At 40.1% G+C, this 11,765-nt stretch overlaps 3 protein-coding genes across 3 annotated transcripts; all 3 read right to left on the bottom strand.

The window, feature by feature from the left end:
• Nucleotides 1-3,017: 3,017 nt before the first annotated feature.
• On the bottom strand, nucleotides 3,018-5,279 carry LOC106320210 (OTU domain-containing protein DDB_G0284757). The gene is made up of 10 exons (XM_013758576.1): nucleotides 5,145-5,279; nucleotides 4,774-4,966; nucleotides 4,625-4,698; nucleotides 4,390-4,444; nucleotides 4,222-4,296; nucleotides 4,007-4,080; nucleotides 3,867-3,915; nucleotides 3,490-3,574; nucleotides 3,318-3,374; nucleotides 3,018-3,234 (listed from the first exon to the last, which is right to left on the bottom strand). Coding segments are annotated over exons 1-10 (711 nt in total). The 5' UTR covers nucleotides 5,147-5,279; the 3' UTR covers nucleotides 3,018-3,187.
• On the bottom strand, nucleotides 3,103-7,396 carry LOC106320207 (DEAD-box ATP-dependent RNA helicase 41). The gene is made up of 10 exons (XM_013758572.1): nucleotides 7,204-7,396; nucleotides 5,288-7,103; nucleotides 4,625-4,966; nucleotides 4,390-4,444; nucleotides 4,222-4,296; nucleotides 4,007-4,080; nucleotides 3,867-3,915; nucleotides 3,490-3,574; nucleotides 3,318-3,374; nucleotides 3,103-3,234 (listed from the first exon to the last, which is right to left on the bottom strand). Exons 1-2 carry the CDS (start codon nucleotides 7,235-7,237, stop codon nucleotides 5,641-5,643), a joined length of 1,497 nt encoding a protein of 498 aa, XP_013614026.1. The 5' UTR covers nucleotides 7,238-7,396; the 3' UTR covers nucleotides 3,103-3,234; nucleotides 3,318-3,374; nucleotides 3,490-3,574; nucleotides 3,867-3,915; nucleotides 4,007-4,080; nucleotides 4,222-4,296; nucleotides 4,390-4,444; nucleotides 4,625-4,966; nucleotides 5,288-5,640.
• Nucleotides 7,394-11,747, bottom strand: LOC106320204 (transcription-repair-coupling factor). The gene is made up of 14 exons (XM_013758570.1): nucleotides 11,076-11,747; nucleotides 10,769-10,994; nucleotides 10,452-10,697; nucleotides 10,234-10,368; nucleotides 10,020-10,144; nucleotides 9,799-9,938; nucleotides 9,574-9,644; nucleotides 9,274-9,434; nucleotides 9,096-9,183; nucleotides 8,851-9,024; nucleotides 8,682-8,726; nucleotides 8,128-8,484; nucleotides 7,775-8,031; nucleotides 7,394-7,695 (listed from the first exon to the last, which is right to left on the bottom strand). The coding sequence occupies exons 1-13, from the start codon at nucleotides 11,672-11,674 to the stop codon at nucleotides 7,930-7,932; spliced, it is 2,469 nt and encodes an 822-aa protein (XP_013614024.1). The 5' UTR covers nucleotides 11,675-11,747; the 3' UTR covers nucleotides 7,394-7,695; nucleotides 7,775-7,929.
• Between the last annotated feature and the right edge of the window lie 18 nt (nucleotides 11,748-11,765).

Raw genomic sequence — 11,765 nt, 5'->3', positions numbered from 1 at the left:
AACCCTAAACCCTAAACCCTAAACCCTAAACCCTAAACCCTAAAATACACCTATTCTCCTAAACCCTTAATCTCATATACCCTTAATCTCAAATACCCTTAGTCCCATATACCCCTAATCTCAAATACCCTTAGTCCCATGTACCCCTAATCTAAAATACCCTAATCTCATATACCCCCAATCTCATATACCCCTAATCTAAAATACCCTTAGTCCCATATACCCTTAATCTCAAATACCCTTAATCTCATATATTACTAATCTCAAATACCCCTAATCTAAAAAACCTCTAAAATCATATACCCTTAGTCCCATATACCCTTAATCTCAAATACCCCCTAATCTCATATATTACTTATCTCAAATACCATTAATCTTAAATACCCCTTATCCCATATACCGTTAATCTCATATATTACTAATCTCAAATACCCCTAATCTAAAAAACATCTAATCTCATATACCCTTAATCTAAAATACCTTAATCCCATAAACCCCTTCTCTAAAAATACCTCTAATCTCATATACCCCTAATCTAAAATACCCCTTATCCCATATATCTCTACTCTCAAATACCCATAATCTAAAAAAATACACTTGATCTAGAATACTTCTAATCTCATATACCCTTAATCTAAAATAACCCTAATCTAAAATATATTTAATCTCATATACCTCTAATCTAAAATATCCATAATCTAAAAAAAATACCCCTAATCTAGAATATCCCTAATTTCATATACCCCTAATCTAAAATATCTTTAATCTAAAATAGCTTTAATCACATATATCCCTAATTTGAAAAAAAACCCGTTTAATATAGGTCCATTTGTTTCCCATTCGCACCATGAAAAAGTGATCAACTAGACGTAAAACGAAAATCGTGTGTTAAAAGTAGAAAAGGTTTATACCTGTATGAAAATATATCTTGGATCACACCGGTTTCCTGCTTTCGTGAAAAGTAATACTCTGCCGAAAATTGTTCCCTGCTTTCATCGTGTATATCTCTCGTTCAGCTAGTTTTAGAACCTGTATCATATTTGTATGATTCAGTTCTTTCCCATTTCTCTTGCCTAGCTTCTAATGGTTCTTATTACAGTGAGCTTACCTCATCAAAGGCTCGTAGATTGCTTCAAGTAGGGAACTATCCTCATTCCCCTCAACCCATTCCTGTAAAACAGATAAGAGAATTTACATTATCATCATTTACATAGTCTTAACGTAATGTCGAATTTGATTATTGAAGAAGGGAAAAGTGATTATTCTCCCTCGCAAAGAAAAGCCTTTTCATAAGTTCCAACTAACAGACTTAGACTACCATATAAGCTTCAAACATACAGATGAAAAATCTTAATAAATTTTTGGAGAAAAAAGTGATGTGCTTTCACAGCGTTGAAAACAGAAAGAAAAAAAAAACAAAGCGATAGTGAAAGAGTGATATACAAAGATAGACGCTTTCATCTTGAATCAGATACAAGAGTAATTTGAGCCCAACGACTATTGGATGTAGACTTTTAACTTTATAAAGACAGACCCAACTTTACTGCAACGCATCTCTCCCCTATTACTCGGGAACTGAACAACTCTAATTTACATACACAAACGTGCGAAACACATACAAAAACCCTAAAAAGTGTTTTTTCTTAACAAGAAACGATTGCTAGATGGAAAAAAGATGTAAGTAATGATTACCAGATGGCAACGATTGGATAAGAGAGATTAGATCCGACTCAGAACAAACGAAAACCCTAAGCAATGCTCATCATATCGCATTCCGGAGAGAGAGAGAGCGACGACGTTAGGCGGAGAGAGAGAAATCACCGATTTGAAGAAATTTCCTGCGTTTTCTCCACAGGCGAACTACTCGATTCGTGAAAGGTTAGTGATGTCAGTGGTTGATATTTAGGAAATAACAAAGTCGGCGATCATGTCCCTGCGATTCTCTATTTTTTTACCGTTAAAGAGTATTTTCAAAATTTGAACAAATAAGAAGTTAAAACGTGTATATATATGAAACGAAATCGAAGGAAATGGGCCTCCTTAATGAAATAGTCGTTTGTATGAACTATCATGGGCCTTATGGCGGGAAGAGACCTTTCATAAATTAAAGCTGGACCTTTTGGGCCTAAGTTTGCAATTGGGGTAAGGCATTTTATTAATTTAGTTCACTACCACCCTCTTGTTACTTCATGTTCCGTCTCATTTTATTAGAACAAGTTACTATGTTTGGACCCTGCCAAAATAAGGCCTTATGAATGTTATTGGCCCACATCCACAGCTCCAAACGTCGCCCATTTAATGAAGTAAATGAAATATTTCTAGTTTTCCCTTCTACCTTCAGTGGATTCGAAGTATGAGTGAACCCAGCACCAAAGCCTAATATTTAAAATCCCTTGCTTTAGCTTTTCTTATTTCGAAAAAGTAATAAGTAGGGACCAGCATCTCCATCATTCTTTTCTTGGGTTCTCTTTCACCCGAAAATCCGTAGAGGGATTCGTACCAGAGGAGAGGACAATGAGAGGTTTCCAGAAATGAAGAAGGAAAACAGCTCTTTCATGTCGATCTTACTGCTGCTCTCACTCTCATTTCTAAAATCCACAGCACAGTTAGCTACCAAATCAAATGAGCATGCTTTCTAAGAAATGAGGTTTTTTAGTTATGATTCACATAAACATACCATCACTATCGGACTGAAAACCCCAACGCAACTAAAAGGCATAGATGATGATATAAGAGAATGGGTGGAACCTACATCAAATAGGAAAGCACATAAACAACAGCTTAGAACTGTAACTACATAGAAAGCACCAGAGAATGAATGGTTTACATATAGGACAAATTATTTGCACTTAAACCACTTGATCAAGTGGAAGTAATCGTGTCATTTTTCAAATGTGCACTATGGATTCTGACGCGCATTCAAAATCCCAGAGATAATTCGTTGAAGCGTCCACTGTTGTGGCTTATAAGTATTTGTTTATGCTTTAGGAATACAAATTTGTACCAAGACTAAAATATATATATCTCGTTGGTAATATTTTGTTTGGCTTAAAAATGTTATATCTCAAGCTAGTTCGTGTGTATACAAGTATGAAGGAAGAGTTACGGCGTCTGAAACTGTTGACTTATGCACAATACTGAAAGAATATGTAATACGAAGATGTTATCAATGTGAGAGGCTTGCTTTCTAGAACAACCAATGTTTTCTCTTTGGCTTCTGCTGAACTGGAACCGCTGCACTCAGAAAGAAGATCATAATCAGTGTCCTCAAGCACAAAGCCACCATTTTGTTACACTTCGTAAGCACAAAGACAAACCTTGATTATCGTATAAAGAGTTATAATGCACCTCTGACCAGAAACTTAACCATAACTCTGCACCATTCCAAACATATAAAGCCACAACTTTGTAAGAGTGCATTTTCCATATGCTACTTAAGATCAAGTAGCGATGAGTGAAGGTGAAAAGAAATATATTATAGAGTCTCACCACGCTTAGGTGCTTGGTCTCGAGGCATAATTTCAATGAAACAAGTGTCTCTGAAGGATGTCAGCAGGCATATCTTTGCTGCAAACTATTCAAGGGAGATGCAATGGAAAAAATTGTTAAGAAAAAGGTAAAGAAAACAGTGCCTAATGCCACAAAAGTCAGCGATTACTTTACATGCGTTCTCGAAGATGTGCTAAAGTGTTACCTATTTCATGTAACATGCTTATGAAACAAAGGACATGAAGAAGACTAGATAGGGGGTAAAAAACATCAACAGAACTAGAGCAGGTGATACGAGAACAAAGGAAAGATCATTTAGGTACATTTTAACTATTAATACAAGTGCTGTGAAAACTGAGACAAAAAAGGAAAATTACCCTATCTGCCGCAGCTTGTAGGGTAATATGGTCTCCCCATTCTCCAAGTCTGTCATTCATTCATGTAATTTTGAATTTGAAACAGAAAAATTTAAAGATCAAACCAATTATGGCTTAGAGGAGAAATGAAAATAACTTACTTTGCCATCCTCTTGTAATACCGTTTGTATTTCATCGGAACATAACTTTCGTATATAGTGCGATTGTCCTTGAGCTGTAGCAACAAGACAAAAACAACAGAATAACTAGGAAATGACGTACGAAAAGGAATGTGTGCACCTAATACTGAAACAGGTACTAATCCATTTGTTCTATTGCAACAATGGTTTAATGAAAATCATAAAAGACATCTAACCTGTTTAACAACTTCTCCCCTAACTTGCTTGTGGTACTCTGAAGATCGGTACAACTGGTCAGAAAGAGCTCGGAACTGAAAGACACTCAAAAAGATATATGAGTATACGACTAGAGAGAGAAAAGAAAGAGATAAAGAAGATTTGTTTGAAATTTAGCCTCTATTCACCTGGCAGTTTCCATCACCAGAGACCTTCAACTCACACAAACCATAAACATTTAGCCTGCGAGGAAGATCAAACTTAAGAATTAACAATGAAAGAAAGTGTATCATAGGGGATTAATCTCAGTTTGACTTGTCTAGGAGTAAACATTATAGAATGAGTATACTAACATATCCACAACAACGAGCGAGAGTCCTCCTAGTTATGTTAAGAAAAGAGAGCGAGCATATGGGAAAGAACCTTTGAAGAAGGCGTTGGTGATCCAAGGTGGCATCATTTAAGTTGGGAATATAAGAATTTATCCGCGGAACATGCTGCAAAACAAGAAACGTGTAGAATAGCTATACAATTGCATTTGGTTGTAGGAAGGGGACTAGAACCAAGCTTACGGGAACGGGAGCAAGATTGGAGAGGCGTCTGCCTACTGCACCATCTAGTTTAGTGTATTCTTCAGATAACATAAGAGCAATCATCCGATCATCCTGAGTATCCGTTTGACTGCTCCAAGAGCTTGAACTCGAGGAGTCTCCCATCATGTTTTCTTGTGACGTAGTAGGTGAAACAGAGAAACTCCTTCTAGTCCTACAACAAGAAGCTGAATCACGTTATGAAGGAAATTTTCATTGATTTAAGTTATGAACATGGCCTTTAACGCATGAAAATTTGGAGAGATCAAGACATGATGCGAAAAGATGACACAAAGCTTGAAATTGGACAGAGAGAGAGAGAGATAAAATGAGAAAGTGGAAATTTGTGTTACATAAAAGGATAATGATGAAAGAAGAAAGGAGATAAAATGAATCGATTGGATCTGGGAATAAGCCAATCATCAGCCACATCGAGACGATCGGATCTAAAAGAAATGGAAAGGATAAAGATTCCAAAGAGCAGAAAAGTTGATACCTTCCGGTGCGAGCAAGTTGGTGTCTACGATCTTTTTTTTTGGTCGAACAAAAACAAAGTTTGGCTTTTTCTTTCACCACATTATCAAGACATTGGCAGTTGGCTGGCGGGTAACAAAACCGCGTTCTTTGTCAAATAGTATGTTTTATTACGCACTACTCGCATCTATAATATATCTTAACAAAACCTTTTTTAACCCACTATGTCAATTTATTTCACACTCCTCGGCATCTGAAAATCTGAATATTCTTAACAACGTAAACCTTTTCTCCATGTCCCCTACTCAGTATCTCAAGTCTTCGTTTCTTTCTTTGCTTTTAATATAACATACATTCGAATCCAGGCCATCCATTTCAGTATCCAACCCTCCTCTTCTTGTTGCTGTGCATTTCCCTGGATGATGTCAAACTGGTAAGTTGCTTAGGTATGGCTGCTCCACAATTTTTTAAAGCCACAACCAAATCAGGGAACAGATTTCTGCTCTCCTCGTTTACAAACAAAATGGCACTGCCCTGGTCTCCCATCCTAGAGGCCCTGCCGATTACATGTATGTACTCCTTGATGGTATTAGGCATGTCAAACACGATTACCTGCCTTACTACCAACAGGTCAACTCCTCGGCCTAGAACTCCAGTTGATACAAGAAGCGACACCTCTCCACCCAAAAACGACCCCATTACATCTCTCCTCTCCCTCATTGGCTTCTCCCCATGGATCGACAGAGCTTTTATCCCAGTCACCACAGTTATAGCATTAGCCAAGAGATCTGCTCCAGCTCTCGAACTCACATAAACAACAGCTGGGGGTTTGAAATGGTTTTGACTTGTCAGTATCTCAAAGAGCTTGTGTTTCTTTTGCTTTGCATCAACCCAGATAGCCAATTGTTTGACAGCTTTGCTAGGTGTGTTGGGTTTACCTATGGACACCAAAATCATTTCCTTGGCTAGAGACCCTCCCACCTTCTCCACCTCCCTTGAGACCGTCGCTGAGAACAGCAAGACCTGCGGTTGTGATAAAGCCCTAAATATCTGCATCACCTGATCAATGAAACCTCTCTGGAGCATGCAGTCAACCTCATCCAGCACAAACATCATAATATCCTCTAGTTCAATGGTGTGCTTTGCTAGAAGGTCTACAAGCCGACCTGGGGTGCCAATAATCAACTCTACACCTTGCTGAATGCGGTAGAGTTGTCCAGACATGGGATCCCCACCTACAACAAGTGCAGTCTTAAATAGGAGTCCCTTTCCGAGCATCTTAGCCTGATCTTCAACTTGGACGCAGAGCTCTCTAGTTGGAGCCAAAACCAAAGCCAAGGGGTTCCTGGGGTCTGAGGAGGGGTGCTCAGAGCGATAACGTGCACAACGAGAAACAATAGGAACAAGAAAAGAAGCAGTCTTGCCGGAGCCAGTGTCAGCTGAAGCGAGCAGGCTTCTGCCGCTTAAAGCAGCTGGAATTGCTTGCATCTGGATAGGGGTGGGAAAGTCATAACCAGCCGTTTCTAAGTTAAGAAGAAGCTTAGGAGGAAGCCCACAAGAGGTGAAAGAGAGGGCAGGAGGGGGAGGAACTGCTGCTCCTTGGACATGAATATCAAGCTTGCGAGAATCATCGGTGGAAGAAGATCCAACATAGAAGCACTCATCAGTGGCAGGAAACACTCTAGTCTTGTTCAAAAGTGTTTGCTTACACTCGAGACTGCAGATGTCATCATTGGTCTCGTCACAAATGTACTCACCGTAACGACAGCAGATTACACATTTAGGCTCCCCGGGAAGAGGCGATCTTTGATCTATAGACTTTTGTTTGATACCACTATCTACAAATAAAAAATAAAAAAAAGCTAGGCCGATTAAACCGTGCCAAAGAGAAGATGAACGACAAGCAATCCTAGGTAGGTAGGTCTAAGTGAGACTAACCAGAGAGGTAAGGGACGCAGCCATCTTCGTTCATACTCTTCAGATCTATTTACTCACAGAAACCAGCTTCCGTAAACACATACGCACAACGCCAATCAGCCAAAGAGAATTCAATCTAACACAAAACAAAACAGCAATCGAAAGAATCAAATCATCCGAGGCGAGAAATATAGACTCGCTCGCAAAGAAGAAGCAAAAAGCAATATTATTGGACGCGTAAATATATTTGGAGTACACACAAATGGGCCCTAGATATATTTGAAGTATACACACAAATGGGCTTTTTACTGGGCCATACACGATCAGTTCATAGTGATTTTGGCAGCGTACAAGAAAAATCCCAGAAAACTACATTTTTCACTATTGAACTCCCAACAGATATCCACGTCTTTACCAACTCGCATTTGGTTGATGATCTCAACGTAAAACATGCCCAGAGCTCATCACTGCTTCCTCATTAAATCCTTAACAAATTTAAGTGTGAGTAGCTGCCTGGAACAAAAGAACACGGGTAGGATTAGAAAACGCCATTGTTTGTTGGCACTAAACAGTCACGTTTAGACGTACATACCTGATAAAAAATGCTTCCCTTGTATATATATTTATACACAAAAATCATAATTCTTCTATGTTCTATTCTATGAAGGAAACTCCATAAGTGAGTGCTGAGGAATCCCTCTCCTTCTACAACATCCTACGGGCAAGAGAGACTGTGTGAAGGGGGAGCTAGTATTTGATAAGAGCAGGGAGTGATGCATGCAGTTCTGACAAGCACTGGAACATCCAGTTCAGTAACTGTTCTCTTGGTAGCTCCAGCAGAAGTTCCGCCTGCACATATCCCATGTAAAGCCCTTTAGTTCATTGGAATAGATTACACAAATTCATGCACATGTCAATACTACTACTAATTCACTCCTACAGTACCATTATTTGATCTCCTTCATATATCAAGGAGCTTCGGTAAACGTCACAAGTCATGGAATCTGTGATCAGCTTGAGCACCTTCTTACTCATATTTGTTTTCACCACAACCATCTTCCCTGATGCATAAATTCTGTTTCCTCCAAGATCAGCCGCCATGCGTCTCACATACAGCTTCTTCAAAATGATCTCCATGGAGTAAGGTTCTTTCCCATATTGGCGACGTAAGTTCTCTGTGAATTGCATGAGACTCCACATATCTTTCTCAGCTGCTTTTTCAGCTTCATTGATGATCTCCATCGGATTTTCCAGGTAATTTACATACTCGGACGGCAGCCGAGGATTTATATTTATGTCAATCTGGAATACAGAGCAGATAAAAAAAGAATTAGAAGCCCGTTAACTGCTACAGTTCGAGGCATAACAAGTGCATTGAAGATTGAACTTCTCCCTTTACTCGTGCACAAACAACAGACACTGGAAATATCCTGATCTTGTGTCACTTCTTTTTAATCTAAATTATTTAACCGTTCTTACAAGTTCAAAATAGAAACTACCTTCACCAGATTGTATGGAACCGAAAAAATACGGAGTTCCTCCACCTAGAAACAACCAAAAAATTGACTCATAAGTCAATAACCAAGCCCAGTTAAAAACAAAACAAAATGCTCATCAGTGTCATGATCAGACAGAAATATGTGGAAGGAGGCCTTAGTCATAAAGTACCTTGGATAGACTCTCAAAAAGCATTTCAAAGAAGAGATCGATGCCGACATTTCCAACATCTCCTGTCTGCTGTTCACCAAAAATTGTCCCAAAGCCTCTTATACCCATGTCTTTCTCCGCAAGTTGGAAACCTTGTCCAAGCTCACGACACTCTTCAAGAGCACTAAGCCTTTCCTGCATAGTTAGCTTGTACATTACATACCAGTCTGCCAAGGGAATAGAACAGATAAAATCACCCCCAATACCAGTGCTTGATCAGAGAGCAGCGATTTATCAGGATAAAACAGGTAGGCATGAGCTTCTTTATCAGCCCGGCCAACCCTTCCACGCAACGGTTGACAACAACCAACCAAGAGAAGATATCTAAGAAGCACTTTTCCAGGCTAACTGCAATAGCAATGTTTAAGAAATAACTTTGGCACCTGGTACAACTGAGCGAGCCCAAATTGTTGAACATCCTGGATGATTATGGTATTTGCATTTTGAATATCAAGTCCGCTTTCAACAATATTAGTGCATATGAGGATTTTGATCTTTCCTTGCGCAAATCTCTCCATGGTTTCCTCTAGTTGTTTTGAGTATTGCTATGAATACATCAGCGTAGCAGGATAATCAAAGATACGGCAACATCATTTCTCAGGAGAATTTCCATTAAATGTGATAGTATGTTATGAATGAGGAGCACCCAAATGTCGAGTACTACAACAAAAGGCCATAACATACCTTCCCATGTGCCATAGCAATGTCGATATCTGGAAATGCTTCTTCAAGAAAATCCATCACTTCCTCTAGTCCTGATAAGGAAAATGAAAGTGGTAAAGCGAAAATGGAAAAATGTATGGTCAAAAAGTTTCTGATTCTACTTGTGTCTATGTTGACCAAGACCAGAGGTGGTCATACTAAGAGATACTAATATAGAGAAAGACAACCGCTTATGGTGCACTTTACCTTTAATTCGAGGCAAGACGTAGAAAACTTGGCCAGCACGATTCAGTTCATTTTTTATTGCTTTGATAACCTTTTCCTTACGGAACGATGAAAGATGGGTTTTTATTGGAATCCTCTCCGGTGGCGGTGTGGAGATTAAACTAAAACAAGGGAGCAACAAAAGGGGGCATTAGTCTCATCATATTCTATTCTATCGGTTAGCTTATTAATGGAAACACAACCTGGCATCCCGGAATCCAGTCAAAGCTAAGTATAACGTCCTTGGTATAGGTGTTGCGGAGAGGGTAAGCACATCCACTGACGTTTTGAAAGATGCAATCTTTTCTTTCTGCTTGACCCCAAATCTCTGTAAAGTAAAAAGAGAGATTCCATTAAACAATCCAAGAATCTTACAGAGACCATCTATATTTTTCAAGGAATTAGAACACAACCTACCTGTTCCTCATCGACGACAAGAAGGCCTAGATTGCTGTACACAACACGGCTTCCGAGAAGGGAGTGAGTACCTACAATGATATTGAGATGACCGTGTTTTATCATTTCCAAATACGCCTCCTTCTCTGCTTTGGTCTGAACAATGTCGAACATGCGACTGTGGTCAATTAATTGCCCGTTTTGCTTGGGACAAATTCAACAGTGGTGTGAATGAATACCTGAAACCGACTTAAAAGACCGACTTTGATTTGGGGATACAAGGAAAACCGCTCAGAGATGACATCGTAATGTTGCTTGGCCAAAACAATAGTGGGTGCTAAAACCATAGCTTGTTTGCCAGCGGAGACCACACAAAAGATGGCACGTAGAGCAACCTCAGTTTTACCAAATCCAACGTCTCCACATATGAATCGGTCCATAGGTGTTTCTCTCTCAGTCAAATCCTTGTCAACATCAAGGAAAGCCTGCAAGGTAGAAGAAGTCAGGTTCAGGGGAAGGAATATGGACTGGTAAAGAGAAAGCAGCAAGCAAAGACCTGCTTCTGGTCAGGTGTAGCGTTATAAGGAAATTGAGCAGCGAAATCAGCCATGATGGGGTTCTTTGGATAGGGAAATCTCTTCTGTCTAAGCCTATGAAGATAGAGCTCCATCAAGTCAACGACCATTTTCTGAATAGCGAGTTTGCCTTTGGTCTTTCTTCTTTCCCAAACACTAGTGTCACTCAGCCGACTTAAAGTCCGAGGCCGTTTGGACTCATTAGGACTGAAACAGAAGACAAATATGGGCATCAAAATTCAACACAGAACAAGAGAGGGGGAAGAGAGTCAGTCAAAAAACCGTTACAGGTTGTATCGGTAGAGGAGACGGGAGGCTTGCTTGAGGGGAAGCTTGGCCATGCCGTCAGCATACTCAATAAACACATATTCAAGGGGCTCAGAAGAATCCTTGGGGACATCCAACTTAATGCCGACAAAACGGCCAATGCCAACCTTCTTGTGCACCACATAATCACCGGAAAGGAGAGTGTAAGGGTCAACCTTGTAGCTGAAACCACCGTCTGAACCTGGCCTAACTCCTTTGAGCTTCTGGAGACCCCTCTCTTGTTGTTCCTTTACCATCTGAATGTACTTTTCGGCCTCCTTAGAGTCCATGGCCGGCCTAGCAGTCTCTCTCTTTCCCAGGTCCCGCCGAATCCTCTCGTTGAGGATGGAGATTGAATCGCTTTCAGCTAACTCATGCTTCTCTCTCCACCTGGTCGCTGTAGTAGGTTTTGCGGCAGTTGCGGAGAGAGAGGACACAGCGACTAGTGGAAGAGATGATGATGACGAGTTTCGGGGCAAGGAGGAGCGTCTGAGAGAGAAGAACCTCCGGAAGGAGCGTAGGTTGGAAACGAGGGGTGTGGTGGTAATCGAGTCGGGATTTGGGAGGAGCAAGGATGTCATCGTTAACCTCCTCGAAGCAGAGGTTTAGAAAGACGGAGAGGATAATGAAGAGCGAGCGAGAGAGAGAGCGCTTAAGATTGGTTCACACAGC

Source organism: Brassica oleracea, unplaced genomic scaffold (genome assembly GCF_000695525.1).
Source record: "Brassica oleracea var. oleracea cultivar TO1000 unplaced genomic scaffold, BOL UnpScaffold00851, whole genome shotgun sequence".
NCBI classification, from domain to species: domain Eukaryota; kingdom Viridiplantae; phylum Streptophyta; class Magnoliopsida; order Brassicales; family Brassicaceae; genus Brassica; species Brassica oleracea.
Note: the sequence above shows the minus strand (reverse complement) of the source record. Positions and strands in the feature narration are given on the sequence as shown.

Coding starts and splice junctions, on each gene's coding strand:
- LOC106320204 (XM_013758570.1), bottom strand. CDS start 11,674: ATGACATCCTTGCTCCTCCCAAATCCCGACTCGATTACCACCACACCC. Junction 10,995..11,075: donor CTCCTCTACCGATACAACCT/GTAACGGTTTTT, acceptor CTTCTGTTTCAG/TCCTAATGAGTCCAAACGGC. Junction 10,145..10,233: donor TTGTCGTCGATGAGGAACAG/GTAGGTTGTGTT, acceptor TTTACTTTACAG/AGATTTGGGGTCAAGCAGAA.
- LOC106320210 (XM_013758576.1), bottom strand. Junction 4,699..4,773: donor CCAATCTTGCTCCCGTTCCC/GTAAGCTTGGTT, acceptor CTTGTTTTGCAG/CATGTTCCGCGGATAAATTC. Junction 3,575..3,866: donor TACAAGCTGCGGCAGATAGG/GTAATTTTCCTT, acceptor TCCCTTGAATAG/TTTGCAGCAAAGATATGCCT.
- LOC106320207 (XM_013758572.1), bottom strand. CDS start 7,237: ATGAACGAAGATGGCTGCGTCCCTTACCTCTCTG. Junction 7,104..7,203: donor CTGCGTCCCTTACCTCTCTG/GTTAGTCTCACT, acceptor TTTTATTTGTAG/ATAGTGGTATCAAACAAAAG.